Source organism: Molossus molossus, unplaced genomic scaffold, assembly GCF_014108415.1.
Source record: "Molossus molossus isolate mMolMol1 unplaced genomic scaffold, mMolMol1.p scaffold_m16_p_18, whole genome shotgun sequence".
Lineage (NCBI taxonomy): Eukaryota > Metazoa > Chordata > Mammalia > Chiroptera > Molossidae > Molossus > Molossus molossus.
The window spans coordinates 28,927,860-28,941,066 of NW_023425353.1; the positions used below are offsets into that span (position 1 = coordinate 28,927,860).

Below are 13,207 nucleotides of genomic sequence, written 5' to 3' on the forward strand. Positions count from 1 at the left end.
GGGACGCTGGGCCTGTCCCTTTCCTCTCTGAGCCTCATTTCCGCAGAGGCGGGTTGGAGCCCTGAGACCTCCCAGCTCCAGATCAGGCTGGATAAATGTATGCGAACCCCTCTTCCCCCTCACTGCCTGGGGAGGCCACCCTTCCTGGAAAATCAGCACCCTGAGCCCATTTGGAGCACCTGTGTGCCTTCACAGTCCAGGGGCCATGTCCGGTTCCTGGCTCCCAGCACCTGGATCCCGGCACAACCTGGGACTTTTCCTGGCACCTTGGGGGCCTGTCCCCTGCTGTCCTCTCCTCTGGAAAGTGTCCCCAAAACGGTGGCAGCTGGGGGAGCTGTGAGAAGAGGAGGGTGTCCCAAGTTCTTCAGTTGGTTGAGGGAGCAGGTAGTTCTGGGGCCCAGAAGTAGAAGGGGTCTCGCAGGATTTGTAGAGAGGCCACCCCAGTGTGGGTGAGAAGGAGCATTCTCCCCTCAGCTGTGCAGTGAGCTCCCAGCACTGAAAGGAGCTGGCTGTGAAGGGGGAGCTTGACCAGGCTGGAGCGGCAGGATAGGTCCCGGGAGGAGGACACAGTGCGGGAGGGACACAGTGCAGGAGGGTGCTGCAGAAGGATGGGAGGGATCCTGGGGCTGAGGCTCCGCAGGACAGCTCCCTGTTGGCATCCCTGGCCCTTGAGCGCCCCCTGCTGGACATCCAGCAGATGGCAGAGGCCAGTGTGGACCTTTCTGACCTCCAATGTCTTCACTCCCACATTTGCTGGGTACCTACTGTGTGCCAGCCTATTCTGGGCACCCGGTGACACAACACACAATTCCTCCCTGTTCTCATCTTGCTTGGTAGTCCACCTGCAACATAGTATAATATAATGCCACCAATTTATTTATAAACTTTCTAGTAGCCACATTAGAAAAGTAAGACAAATAAAATGCATCTTAAATATTCCAACATGTATCAACATAAAAATTATTAACAAAATATTTTATATTCTTTTTTTCATACCACATCTTCAGAATCTGGTGTGTATTTTACACTTCCAGCACATCTCGGTTCCGGCCAGCACATTTCAGGGACCAAGTAGCCACATGTGGCCGGTGTCTCCCTCCCGCTGACTCCCTCCCTGACTCACTCACTCCCCCAGGCCCCAGGGGAGCTTGCCGGGCAGAGCTGGAGATAAGGGCACTCGGGGCTGGACCCTCTGTGAGCTCCCACCTGGAGGGCAACATCTAGATTTGGGGTTCAAGACTCCCCTACCCCAATCCTCTGCCTCTTTCTCCCCCACCTGGGGCAAGTGCATTCTCAGCAGATGCTGCAACTTCCTTCCCCACCCTCAGTCCTGGCTGCTCCTCAGAATCACCTTCCCGAGCCCCAGAGCCATAGATTTCATTGTTCAGGGGTGGGGCCAGGAACCTGCGTTTTTAAAAAAGTTCCTCAGGTCATTCTAATAGTATCTAGGTAGAAAACTGCTGGGCCCTAGATTATGCTCATTCTTTAGGTGGGGAAACTGAGGCCCAGGGAGAGGGAACAGCTACCCATGCATTTTTGCTGGATGGAAACATGAACCCATTCTATTCATTCATCCTTCAATAATAATTTGCTGAAATAAGTATTTTCACCCCTATTTTATAGTGAAGGAACTGGAGGAAGTTAACAAACTAGCCCAAGACCACGTGCCTAGAATTTGGCGGCTAGTTTGTGGGATTCAAACCATGCTGGAAACTCATGCTTGACACTGGTTCCTGAACCTAACTTTAGAGTTAGGCAGGATGACCCCTCCCAGACTCTAGACTTTATACTTCTATAAATGCAACTCAGATTCACACTTGCTTATTTTTTGCAGCTAGGTTTAACTGAGGTCAGCCCGGCTTGTGCCTTGGCGTTCCTGGTTTCCCGAGGCCAGAGCCCCGCTCTGAAACCCCGAGTGTCTAAGTCCCATCCTCTGCCCTGTGCCTTCCCTCCAGGACTGGCGCTATCCACGTTGGGGACCGTATCTTGGCCATCAACAGCGTTAGCCTCAAGGGCCGGCCACTGAGTGAGGCCATCCACCTCCTGCAGGTGGCTGGCGAGACCGTCACACTGAAGATCAAGAAGCAGCTAGACCGTGAGCCTCACCTTACACCCTGGGGCCATTCAGCCCATTTAGGAAGGGAGGTCTGTCTGTGCCTCTGTGCCAGGCTCTGTGACCCATCTCACAGAACCCTCGCTAACCCCTCCGGAGGTGGGAGGATACCTGAGACAGCTGAAGGGACAAGACTCAGAGAGGAGAGTGATGGGCCCATGGTCACACAGCTGGTGTGGGGCAGAGTGTGGGTCTGAACCCTGTTCTTCATCACTTTCTGCCTCTTAAGGCTGTCTTGCCTGGCCTTGTGGTCATGACTTGTGCATTCCTCAGCCCCCCCTGAATTTGCCCCTCGTGTCTTGGCAGGGAGGTCACCATGCGCAGTGGTCTTCCTTCTAATCTGGGCTCCACTCTGGTTTACCACGTGACCTTGGATATGTTGTTCAGCTTCCACGAGCCTTAGTGTTCCCGTCTGTGAAATGGGTTTTTCTATTAGTGTGGCATCTCCCTCATGTCAGACTACCCAGAAGCAGGCTCGGGGGCTCAGCTCCTGTGAATTCCTATAGCAGACTCAAATGGGGGAAACTGAGGCTCGCTGAGCATCTCTGTATCTCCAAGGTCAGAGGCCATTGGCAGTGATACCCCATTTTCCTCCTAGGCCCACTCCCACCCCACAAGTCAGGCAGCTTCAGTGAGCCCAGCGACGCGGATGAGGACCCAGCAGAGGCGCTCAAAGGAGGACAGCTGACAGCCCGGTTCTTGCCCGCCGTGCCCAGTGTGGACAGCGCCATGGAGTCCTGGGACAGCTCGGCCACAGAGAGTGGCTTTGGGGGCCCAGGTAGCACCTCAGAGCTCTTAGACAGGCAACATGCTCTCTCTGGGTTTCCCCAACTGCCAGGCCTTTGCAGGGCTTTGCCCTCTGCCTGGTTCTCTCCTAGCGCCATCCTCCAGGGACACTTGCCCTGAAGGCAGATCTGATTGGACCCCATCAGCCTTTCTCGGGTCTCTGGCCCCTCAGAGCCTGGACCACAGGCCTCCACACATCTGTTGGTTGGTGTGCATGGCGCCCGCTATGAGGTCAGAGGCCACACTCGTCTCACTTCCGCACCTGTCTCATGCCAGCCTGTGCCCAGCACGCGGCAGGTGCTCGGCCGGTGCTCATTGCATCCAATTGAAGATGAAAAGGCAGAGAACCCCTCCCACCCCATTCTCCAGGGGTGGGAACCTCCAGGGTGCCCTCCTAGGACCCAAATTCCCCTGTCCATGCATGTTGAGACCCATGGGTAGCCTTAGAGGGGCAGAGGGCCTTTGAGTCTGGTGGCTGGCCTTCTGATGACTGTGAGCCAGAGCCACAGGACTCCCCAAGGCCCAGTGCAGGGAACTAGTGACGTGAGACCTCCAGGTGACCTCTGGGGTCTCTCAGCCCTGGTCCTTACTCTCCGGGTCTCAGCTTTCCCATCTTGAGCACTTGGTCAGCATTTCTCAGCCCAGCCCCAGGCAGGACCTTCATATCTCTCAAAAGCAGGGAGAAAAGGATGGTCAAAATATTGAACCTGCCTCTCAGGCAGGGGAGCAGCCAAACCAAGTCCAGTGGAGCTGGGACAGGGGCCTGGAGCCCCAGTCATGAACTCTTCTGCCAGATGATCAGGATATCCAGGGGTTTCTGGGGTAAGGACCTGGGTGGCGGGGCCCCTTACGGCACTCTGGGTAGTCATGCTGGCCCAGAGAGGGCAACGACCTATTCAGGGTCACCCAGCACAGCCAGAAATGGATCAGGAAGGAGGGCAAGCTAAGAGCACAGAGAGGATGCAGACATCCCCTGTCTCCACCTGCCAGGTTCCTACACTCCACAGATGACAGCCCGGGGTGTGAACCCCCTGGAGTGGCAGCCCAGCCGGCTGAGAAGCAGCCCCCCACCCACCGAGCCCCGGAGGACGAGCTATACCCCAACCCCCACTGACAAGAGCTTCCCTGAGGAGGAGGAAGAGGAGGAGGATTGGGAGCAACCAACTAGGTCTGTGGTAGGAATACCATGAGGAAGGAGACAGTCATGGTCTCTCGACTAGGATGGGCGAGGGTAGTGGTCCCTGTGCCATGGTGGTAGAGGCCATGGAAGAGTCTTGTCTGGCCCCCAAGAAGGAGCACCTCCTGGGAGAGGAGAGGAAACATCGAGCAGACTGTCTCAGCCGGACTGAGACGGTGGGAAAACGTGCCGGGTGGAGGGCACAGCAGGGGCAAAGGTGGGGCGGTGGGAAGCAACCTGGTTTGCCCTTCCCAAGTCTGGTAGTCTCCTGTTCTCAGAAGAGCAGCATCAGATGCAGAACTCGAACCCAGACCCTCCTGACTTAGCCCAGAAGATTGCTTCAAGGCTTCTTGCAAGGGCCCTTTGGGTCATAGGCACCAGCCCTCGACTGTGGATATGGTGGGTTGTGTAATGTTGGCTTCGAAGGTCTCAGCCTCTCCCCCTGAAGGAGGAGGCTCATGCAGAGAGCGGGGCCTGTGGAGAAATGCTGTTCCTCATCTTGCCCTCGCCACCCCTTCCCACGTCTGTGCTTTTGGTTGGGCAGTTCCTTCTGCCCAAAATACCTTTCCCTCTCCTCTCCTAGCCAACACCTACTCATCCTTCAAAACCCAACTCAAATTCCCCTGCCTCTGGAATGCTTGACTTTCTCAGGCAGATGCCGTTCCTCCTGCTGGTACTCACAGCTGCTCGGGTGAGCCTCCCGGTGGCACTAGCCACCTGGTGTCTGCCTGGTTAATTACTTGGCTCTTCTACATCTCTTCAGTGCCTGGCACTCAATGGGTGCTCATACACACTTTGTGACTGAATCCTCAGCTCCCTGAGAACAGGGGCCACACCTTATTCACCTCCACAGCCCAAGTGTTTGTACAATTGACTTAAATGGAAACAATGTCCCTCAGCCTCCGTCTTCCCCTCTTTAAAATGGGAAGGGAAGGAGGCAACTATTTTGCATCACTGTCCCTGAGGCTCCCTGGAGGAAAGCCATGTGCCATTGGGAGAGAGAAAGCGCTTTGCAAACCATAGCACAGTTTATCAACAAACAGCCAGGACTTTGTACATGGCTTTGCGAACTCTGAAATATGAAAATATGACTTGTTACCTTTCTAATGAGACTTGATACAACCTGTGATGGGAGTTGTGGGGTGGTCTCAACCCCTCCCCCAGCTCAAATACTCTCCTCTCCATCCATGTGTCCTTGCTGCTCCAGCTCTGTCCCTGTCACTGTCCTATGATGCCATGTGTCTGGGAGGGGCCAGAAGCCGTCCTCTGGGGCTACACCATGGATCTCCTCTTTGTCTGTCTGTCCTTCCGTCTGTCTCTCTTCCCAGGCGTCCTGTGTCACTGCTCTCCACCCCGCCTCATCTGCCCTGTTCTAAGACCGGCAGTCTTGGTCACCCCTAACTGCGTCTTCCCTCCATTCCGTGTTACCTCCCACTGCCCCGGGGCCCCAGCACTGCCACGAGGATGCCCGCCCGCCCGCCTGCCCACTCTGTGGCCCCTCGAGCCCAACGCTGATGGCCATTTAGAAGACTCCTCAGGCCCCAGCCTGCCCACCCGCCCACCAGGAGTTGACACTCTCTGGTTCCTACGTTACAGCCCGGCCCCCGGCCCTGCCCACAAGGAGGGCTTCTGGCGTGTGTTTGGGGAAGCTCTTGAAGACCTGGAGTCGTGTGGTCAGTCAGAGCTGCTGAGGGAACTGGAGGTAGGGCCACCTGCCCTGCAGGCCTGTATGGGGGCACCTGCATCTGGGCACACTGGTATGTGTGCCCATGGGAGGCAAGCATGTTGATGGGGTTGTGCTCACATTTAATGTGTATGTGTGCACTCACCCAGCACCCTCTTTGTAAAGGTGTCTTCACACATGTGCAGACTGTGCATGGACATGTGTGCAAGTGTGACTGAGAGCATCGTGGTTGGCACATCAGGGTGTGTGCCCATGTGAGCATGCCTGGCTGATCACCATGTGTGCACTGGGACCATGTATATATGCATGCCTATGAGCACACTCATGCATGCACAAATGCTGAGTGTCTTTTCAGATCACATGCGTCTGAGTGTGCACATTTGGATGCATAGGGGCCGTTTTGGTGTTTATGTGTGTGTGTGTGTGTGTGTGTGCCACATGTGGACATGGTTGTGGGCATGCCCTGTGGAAGCATGTGGATGTCAACATCATTTACAACACAGGAGATGAGGAGTCAGAGGAGTTGAGAGGCGAATGCAGCTTTGCATGAGGTCAGCATTGCCCATGATGGAACAGGCTACCCAGGAGAACTTAGGGGAGATCTGACTGGGTCACTTCTGAAGCTCCTTCCTACTCTGAGAGCAATCATTTACATTCATGCTGTTCTTTCACATTTTCCCTATACTGTCTTCCAATTCACTAATATTCTCCTCCACTGTGTTTAGTCTATTTAACCCATTTCCTAAATACTGTATTTCAATTTCTACATCTTCTACTTCTTTTATTTCTCATTATTTCCCAACTCTTCACAGTCTTTTTTTCTTAATATCTCATTTTTTTATTTTTCTGCACATTTTAAGCAGACTTATTTTAAAGTTTCTTTAGATGTCTTTTTCCCCCCTAGTTCCTTGGGTGCAAATCCATTTGTCTGTTGTGTTGTGAGCAGGAGGACTTGGTATTTCATCGTTGTGCTTACTTTCAGCAGTGGTTACTCCTGGAGGCACCCACACATGCTCTGTGTTGTTGGAGCATCTCTGAGGCAGAGCCTCATAGGTCTTTGCTGGGCCATTTGAACTTCATCAGTTCCAGACCAGTTTTTCACAGTAACTTCTCAGCTCAGTGTTTCCATTACACTTTTTCTAGAAGGCAGATTCTGGCCCCATGCTTATACAGTGGTCACGTGAAGGTTCCTGGTTTCTCACCAATGGTTTCCCCAGCCCACTCCGGTCCTGGGGGTTCCCCTCTGAACCCCTGTGCTGGCAGGCAGACATCTCTAGTCCCCATTCAACAGGGGATGGCTCTCCACCAGCTCTCTGCTTTTCCCTGAATGGGTACCTCAGCTCCTAACGTGCATACCTGTTTCCATAGGTCAAGTGGTTCTACTCTTGCTCATGCCTGTCTCTAAATTTTTCTTTCTTACTATGAAAGTGTTTATTTAAAATGTTTTTAAATTTACCGCAAGATTTGGAAGGAGATGTGAGCTTTCTGTATCAGCTTAGTCTGCATCTTTTTAAAAATATGTTTTTATTGATTTCAGAAAGAGAGCGAAAAACATCAATGTGAGAGAGAAACATGGATCAGTTGGCATGAACCCTGACAGGGATCGAGTCCGCAACCTGGGCATGTGCCCTGACCGACAATCGAACCTGCGACCTTTTGGTGCATGGAACAACGCTCCAACCAACTGAGCCACACTGGCCAGGGCTCAGTCTGCATCTTAATTGGAAGTCCTAGAATTCTACGATTCTAGGGGTCCAAGAGCCTATGATATACCCTGATTTTATTTGTATTGATTCTGTTGTCCCAAGATTCTGAATCTCTGGTCTTTCCTTTTTGGACCCTGGCTCTCCAGGCAGTTGAGGACCAGTTATGAAAGTTGAGAAAAGTGCCTTTTTGTTCAATATCCTCTCCCATTCTCCTCTCTTCGTCCCCACCCCAACCCTGCCCTTGGGCCCTAAGATAATTGTCATAATCTGCCTTCCCTTAGGGGACCTCTGAGAGCAAAACTCCCAGCCCCAATGTCAGAGAGAACCTTGCATAGATAGTGGAAGCTCAGATGCTATGATGGGCAGGAGGAAAGTTTCTAGGCTGGGAGACACCTCTGTGCCCAGAAGGTTGTATAATATCTCGTGTAAGAAGTACATCCTCCCAGCCCATCAACCCCAAAAGCGGCCCCCTGCACCCATCTATGGATTTCCTGGTCTGAATATGAATACTTTTTCTCAGGGCCACGAACTTGCTGCTCTCAGCTTAGAGCACAGCATGTGAGACTCTGCTCGCCCCACCCCGACCATGTCTGCGCCTCACGGGACACATGCCCCACTTCTGCTCCTTCTGCCCTCCTCCACTATGGCCTTCCTGTCCAGACCCTGTCATCTTTTGCTTGAACAACTACATCATCCCTAGCAGGTCTTTCTCTTGGCTTCCATGCCCACCTCTGTCATCCAGTCTCTACCCAGCAGCTGGAAGATGATACTAAATCCACAAATCTGCTCCTGTCCCCTGACCCCCTGCATAAATCCTTGAGTGTCCCCATTGCTTTTGGGATAAAGTTAACATTTCTCACTGTAGTCCATAAGGCGTGCAGGATCAAGTGCTCACCTCCCTGCATCTGCCTGCAGGGACTCTCTTCCTCCCCTCTCCACCCCTTCTTGTTCATCTTTCAGATCTCAGCCCAGGAAGCTTCACTGACCCTCACACTGGGCTGGATTTATTGTCCTAGGCCCTCACCTTCCATGTACCTGGCCTCTGTGACTTACTGTCACATGTAATTTTATCTTATTTGTTTTTGCAATGAACAAGGTAACAGAGAAGTTAAGACCCTCGACTTTGGAGCCAGACTCTGAGTTCAAATCTTAATCTCTCTAAGCCTCAGTTTTCTCATCTGTAAAGTGGAGAAAAAGAACAGTATTTGCTGGTCTCGTAATATCATACAGAATAAAATGAGTTCTATGTATAAAGTGCTTAGAACTGAGCCCAGCACAGAGTTGGAGCTAATTCAGCGCCAATGATGATGATTCTGATTGCTAGTGTGACTGATCAAACCCGAGTCCCAGGAGGGCAGGGCTGCATCTGTGCTCCTCACCACCGTGACCTTGGAGGCTGGCACATAGCAAGTGTCCAAAGATGCTGACAGAGTGAATGTCTGAGTGAAGGGTTGTGTCCTCACAGGCATCCATCATGACGGGCACCGTGCAGACCATGGCCCTTGAGGGCAGGCCTGGCCACCGGCCCTGGCAGAGGGGCCGGGAGGTACGTTCTTCCCCTGAAGAGGTGCAGGAGCTACTGCTGCCGACACCCTTGGAGATGCACAAGGTGGGTGCTGGGGGTGGGCGCAGGTGACGGGGGGTGCACGCGGCCTGGGCACGTGTCCTGATGCCATGAGGACTCAATGTGGGCTCCAGATGGGCCCTCCCCTCTCTGGGCTTCATTCCTCCATCACAAAATGGGGATTTCGTATTGGTTTCTCAAAACTCCTATTACTCTCTCTCTCTCTCTCTCTCTCACACACACACACACACACCCCTATGATACACACTGGGCTATTGATTTTTCTTTAAGTAGACTCACTTTTCCCAAGTTAAGTTATTGTGTGTGTGTTTGTGTTATGTATAAAATATAAAGGCTTCTCTATATATTATATGTGTATATGTATGTGTATATATGTATTGCTTATATACATATATACCAAAAAAAAGCTAGCTTTTTTGCCATCTATAGATTACTATGTAGAAAAAACACACACACACAAAGGAAAAATCTCACTCAACAGCCCTCAGAAACCTCTGGGCCTGGAGCCAGCTCTTTGGTAAATCAGGAGATGAGCAAGTGTTAAGGGTGGGGGTGGGGTGGGTAAAAACTCACAGGCACCCCACTGAGACCTTCTCCTGGTGGAGGCAAGAGGACCGAAAAGGGACTCCCTCCCTAAGGGCCTCTGAGGAGATTGAGTGCTGTGGGCTGGGGGAGGGTTCCCTGAGGTGCAGAGGGAGGGGAGCTACAAGGGCATAGGCGGTAAAGCCTGGGATGCAGCTGGGCAAGGTAGGGGGCGGCTGGGTCCCAGAGAAATTGAATGCCCACAAACCACGGGATTCCGGCAGGGTGGGAAGCTGGGGACGAAGCTTAGCACTCCAGGGACCTCCCCCTCCTCCTGCCCCCAGGTGACCCTGCACAAAGACCCCATGAGGAATGACTTTGGTTTCAGCGTCTCAGATGGTCTCTTGGAGAAGGGTGTCTATGTCCACACTGTGCGCCCTGATGGGCCGGCCCAGCGTGGGGGCCTCCAGCCCTTCGACAGGGTCCTCCAGGTAATACTGCAGCAGGGGTACCTCAGGGGTGAAGGAGCCCCCCACTTCTACCCTGGCTGAGTGGCCTTAGGCATGTCACCTCCCCTCTGAGCGCCCGCTTCTTCATCAAGGGAATGACAATACCAGTAGTATTAGTCAGGTTAGGCTCAGTTATATTGCAGTAACAAACAACCCTGAATCTCAGCGGCTCAACACACATGAACACTTATTTATTCTTTACTATGTGTACACTGTGGCTGGCATGAGCCTTCCTCCACCGGGGCTGATGGAGGCTCCACCCTCTTATCACGGCCTCTGACTCCACAGACAAGGAAACCAGGCTGGAAAATTGCCTATAGGTTTCTTTCTGCCTTCAGTTGTCACTCCCCTTCATGGTCTATTGGCCAGAATTAGTCATGTGACCTCGCCAACTGCAAGGGAGGCTGGGAAATGTAGGGGAGCAGATGGGAAGTTATGGCCATCTGGGCCCAGCCACCTGGGCTGCCTTTCCCATGCCCCAGCGACTTTCGTTTCTTTGGCGTGATTTCTACCACATTTGTGCTGAATTTAATGAATATATGTGTTCTCTAAATTGATGAAGTGTTTTTTTCAAGTTAAATTTCTTTTAAAAGGAAACTTTTCTACTCAATTAGGAGCAAAAACCCGGCAATATTTGATTGAAATAGAGGGCCAATGTAAACTACAAATTAAACAGAAGGTCACAGAATTGTAGGCAGGAGGCGGGGTGTGTGCTTTCATGATCAAAGGGGAGAGAAGCAGGTGTGGGGGTGCGGGGGGTGAAGGGTCCCTGGCACCTCCCTAGGACTTTCTCTTTGATTAAACCCACCAGAAGGGTTGAAAGAGTTCAATGAAGAATGACTTCCTCTGTGTGAGTGTTCTAGATTTACCGTGTGTTTAGGCTGGGACAGGGCCCACATGTAGAGAATCCCACGATTCCTATCCCTTCAGCCCAGGCTGGGCTGATGCCAGTCCGTGCCCTTGGCTGTGCACCATGCAGGTCAACCACATTCGCACGCGGGACTTCGACTGCTGCCTGGTGGTGCCGCTCCTGGCTGAGGCGGGCAACATGCTGGAGCTGGTCATCAGCCGCAACCCACTGGCACAGAGCAGCCGGACCCCACGGGCACCAGGCCCCAGCAGCCCGCGGATGCTCTGAAGTCGGTGTAATCCACCAAGGGGCCACTGGGCAGATCCTGGCTCCCAGCCCTATAGCTGGGCTGGAGAAGTGGCCACCCACGCGCCTACCTGTCCATCTGGCAGGCTTTGAGCCATGGACAGGACCTTGTCTCTGTTCTCCAGTTCTGTGGAACTGGGGTGCCAGGCAGTGAGGTCCCTGCCTCAACTGAAGTGGCATCTAGGTCTTTCTCCACGTTGGGTCTCCAAGATGCCCAGAGGTGCCCAGCCTAACAGACAGGCTGCTCAGAAGCAGGGTCTGGAGGTGGCCCCAAGTTCCTACTGAGCTTCCTCAGGAGGGTGTCTGGTGTGGGGAAAGCCTAGCTCAGGGTACGGAGCACTTATGGAGCTGGAATGAGCTGCCACGGAGGAGTGAGCTTCCTGTCACAGGAGGTGAGCAAGCGGGAGCTGGATGCCCAAGTGAGGCTGTTGACTTGAGATGTGAGGCATCCCAGTGATGCATCCACACGTGCCCAGAGGGTTAGTTTCCCGATGGGGGAGCATTCAGGGTGAGCCTGGGTGTCACTTCCGCTGGAGAGCTGATCGCCAGGAAGGATGCTGCTTGGGGTAGGAGCCCAACTCCTTCAGAATCCTGGTGCTTGGGGCTTGCTGGTTCCAAGATTCTCTGATTCCGAGTGTCCCCACTTAGATGGTTCTGAGCTGGGGATCTGGAATCCAGGAAGTGCCAGCCCTTTGATGTGAAGTCAGCGATTGTTTCATCTTGGCGTCTCTGGTCCGAAACTTCTGAGATTTGAGACGACAGTTCTGGACCCACTGGACATCAGTGTCTGGCTTTGGGCCCGCAGCCCCTCCTGCTGCTTTTGCGGCACCTGCATTAGCCGACCCATTTGCATACACCCCTCTGAGCCCAGGTTCCTCCTTGTGGAGAGAGTCATTTGGGGACAAAAATTGGGCTCCACTCACCTGGCATGCAGTGAAGATGGGAAGCCGTGGAAGACACGACCTGTAAGCTGACGCACTACTCCCAGTGTGTGACTCGGGGGAAGGAGGGACAAGCACAGAGGGAGACAGGAGAGAGGCTGGCGAGAAGGGCCATCCTCTCTCCCTCCCAATGGTGCCAGTGTCCAGAGTGGCCGTTCCAGGAAGTGTCTTCCCACTTGAAATCTGGAAGCACCAGCATCTCTTAAAATCGTTTTCCTCGTTTTCCACAGACCAGAAACACTTTTGGTTTTGAGAAGGGCATGGGGCCTCCACCTGGTGGTCTGGGGTATGGCCCCTGGAATGGAGGCGGGCAGGCAGGATGCAGTCAGTCTGGGGTTTTGCTTTGCTCCCACCCAGTTCTTAAGGGGGGGGGGGCTCAGGAAAATGGGGCACCCACTCCCACCTGCACTCTCCTCCACCTCTGTCCCCTGGAGGCCCAAAAAACATTCTTCCACTCAACGAACCAGATCAGGAGTCAAGAGGCCTGTTCTTTTCCCCCTCAGTGGCTGCTCAGTGGCTGCGTGGCCCCTCTGAGTCTGACATGCCCCTCTGGGCAATCATGGGGTGAGCAGTCTCTGAGCAGGTATGGGCCCCCTGCCCACACTCTCCCTAAGGGCCTGCCTCCCCTTCTCTTCCCTTCCCCTCCCTGTACCCTGCTCCTCTGCACCCTCTCTGGAGAGCCCTTCATGCCCTGGCTGGAGCTCAGGGGCACCAAGCAAAAGCCAAGAATCTTCAGCTTGGGGTGGGGGTGGGGTGCAGCAGAGACATGGCCACTCCCAGCCTCAACTGTGTGACCTTAGGAAAGTGGCCCAGCCTCTTTGGGCCTCAGTCATTCAGCAGAACCGGACAGAATACACTCCCAGGGCCCCTTGGCTTGGGAAAGCTGTGCTGGCTGGACTGCACGCGAGAAGGCGCATCCTGACCCTGACCAGTGCTCCCCTCCCTCCTGGGGCTGGGGCCTCTGCCATCCCCCTCCCCGTCCACGTATGCAACGAGGTGTGGCCTGGCGGGTGGACCTCCTCGCAGTG

At 53.7% G+C, this 13,207-nt stretch overlaps 1 protein-coding gene across 1 annotated transcript in view; it reads left to right on the forward strand.

Annotated features, from left to right (window-relative positions):
- Nucleotides 1–11,220, forward strand: part of GRIP2 (glutamate receptor interacting protein 2) — a 38,580-nt gene extending 27,360 nt beyond the window's left edge. Inside the window, exons 18-24 of the mRNA XM_036266751.1 lie at nt 1,956–2,095; nt 2,712–2,891; nt 3,890–4,067; nt 5,673–5,778; nt 8,932–9,075; nt 9,918–10,064; nt 11,062–11,220. Of these exons, the coding sequence (XP_036122644.1) occupies nt 1,956–2,095; nt 2,712–2,891; nt 3,890–4,067; nt 5,673–5,778; nt 8,932–9,075; nt 9,918–10,064; nt 11,062–11,220 (1,054 nt within the window). The remainder of the gene's footprint in view (nt 1–1,955; nt 2,096–2,711; nt 2,892–3,889; nt 4,068–5,672; nt 5,779–8,931; nt 9,076–9,917; nt 10,065–11,061) is intronic.
- The last annotated feature ends 1,987 nt before the right edge of the window (nt 11,221–13,207 follow it).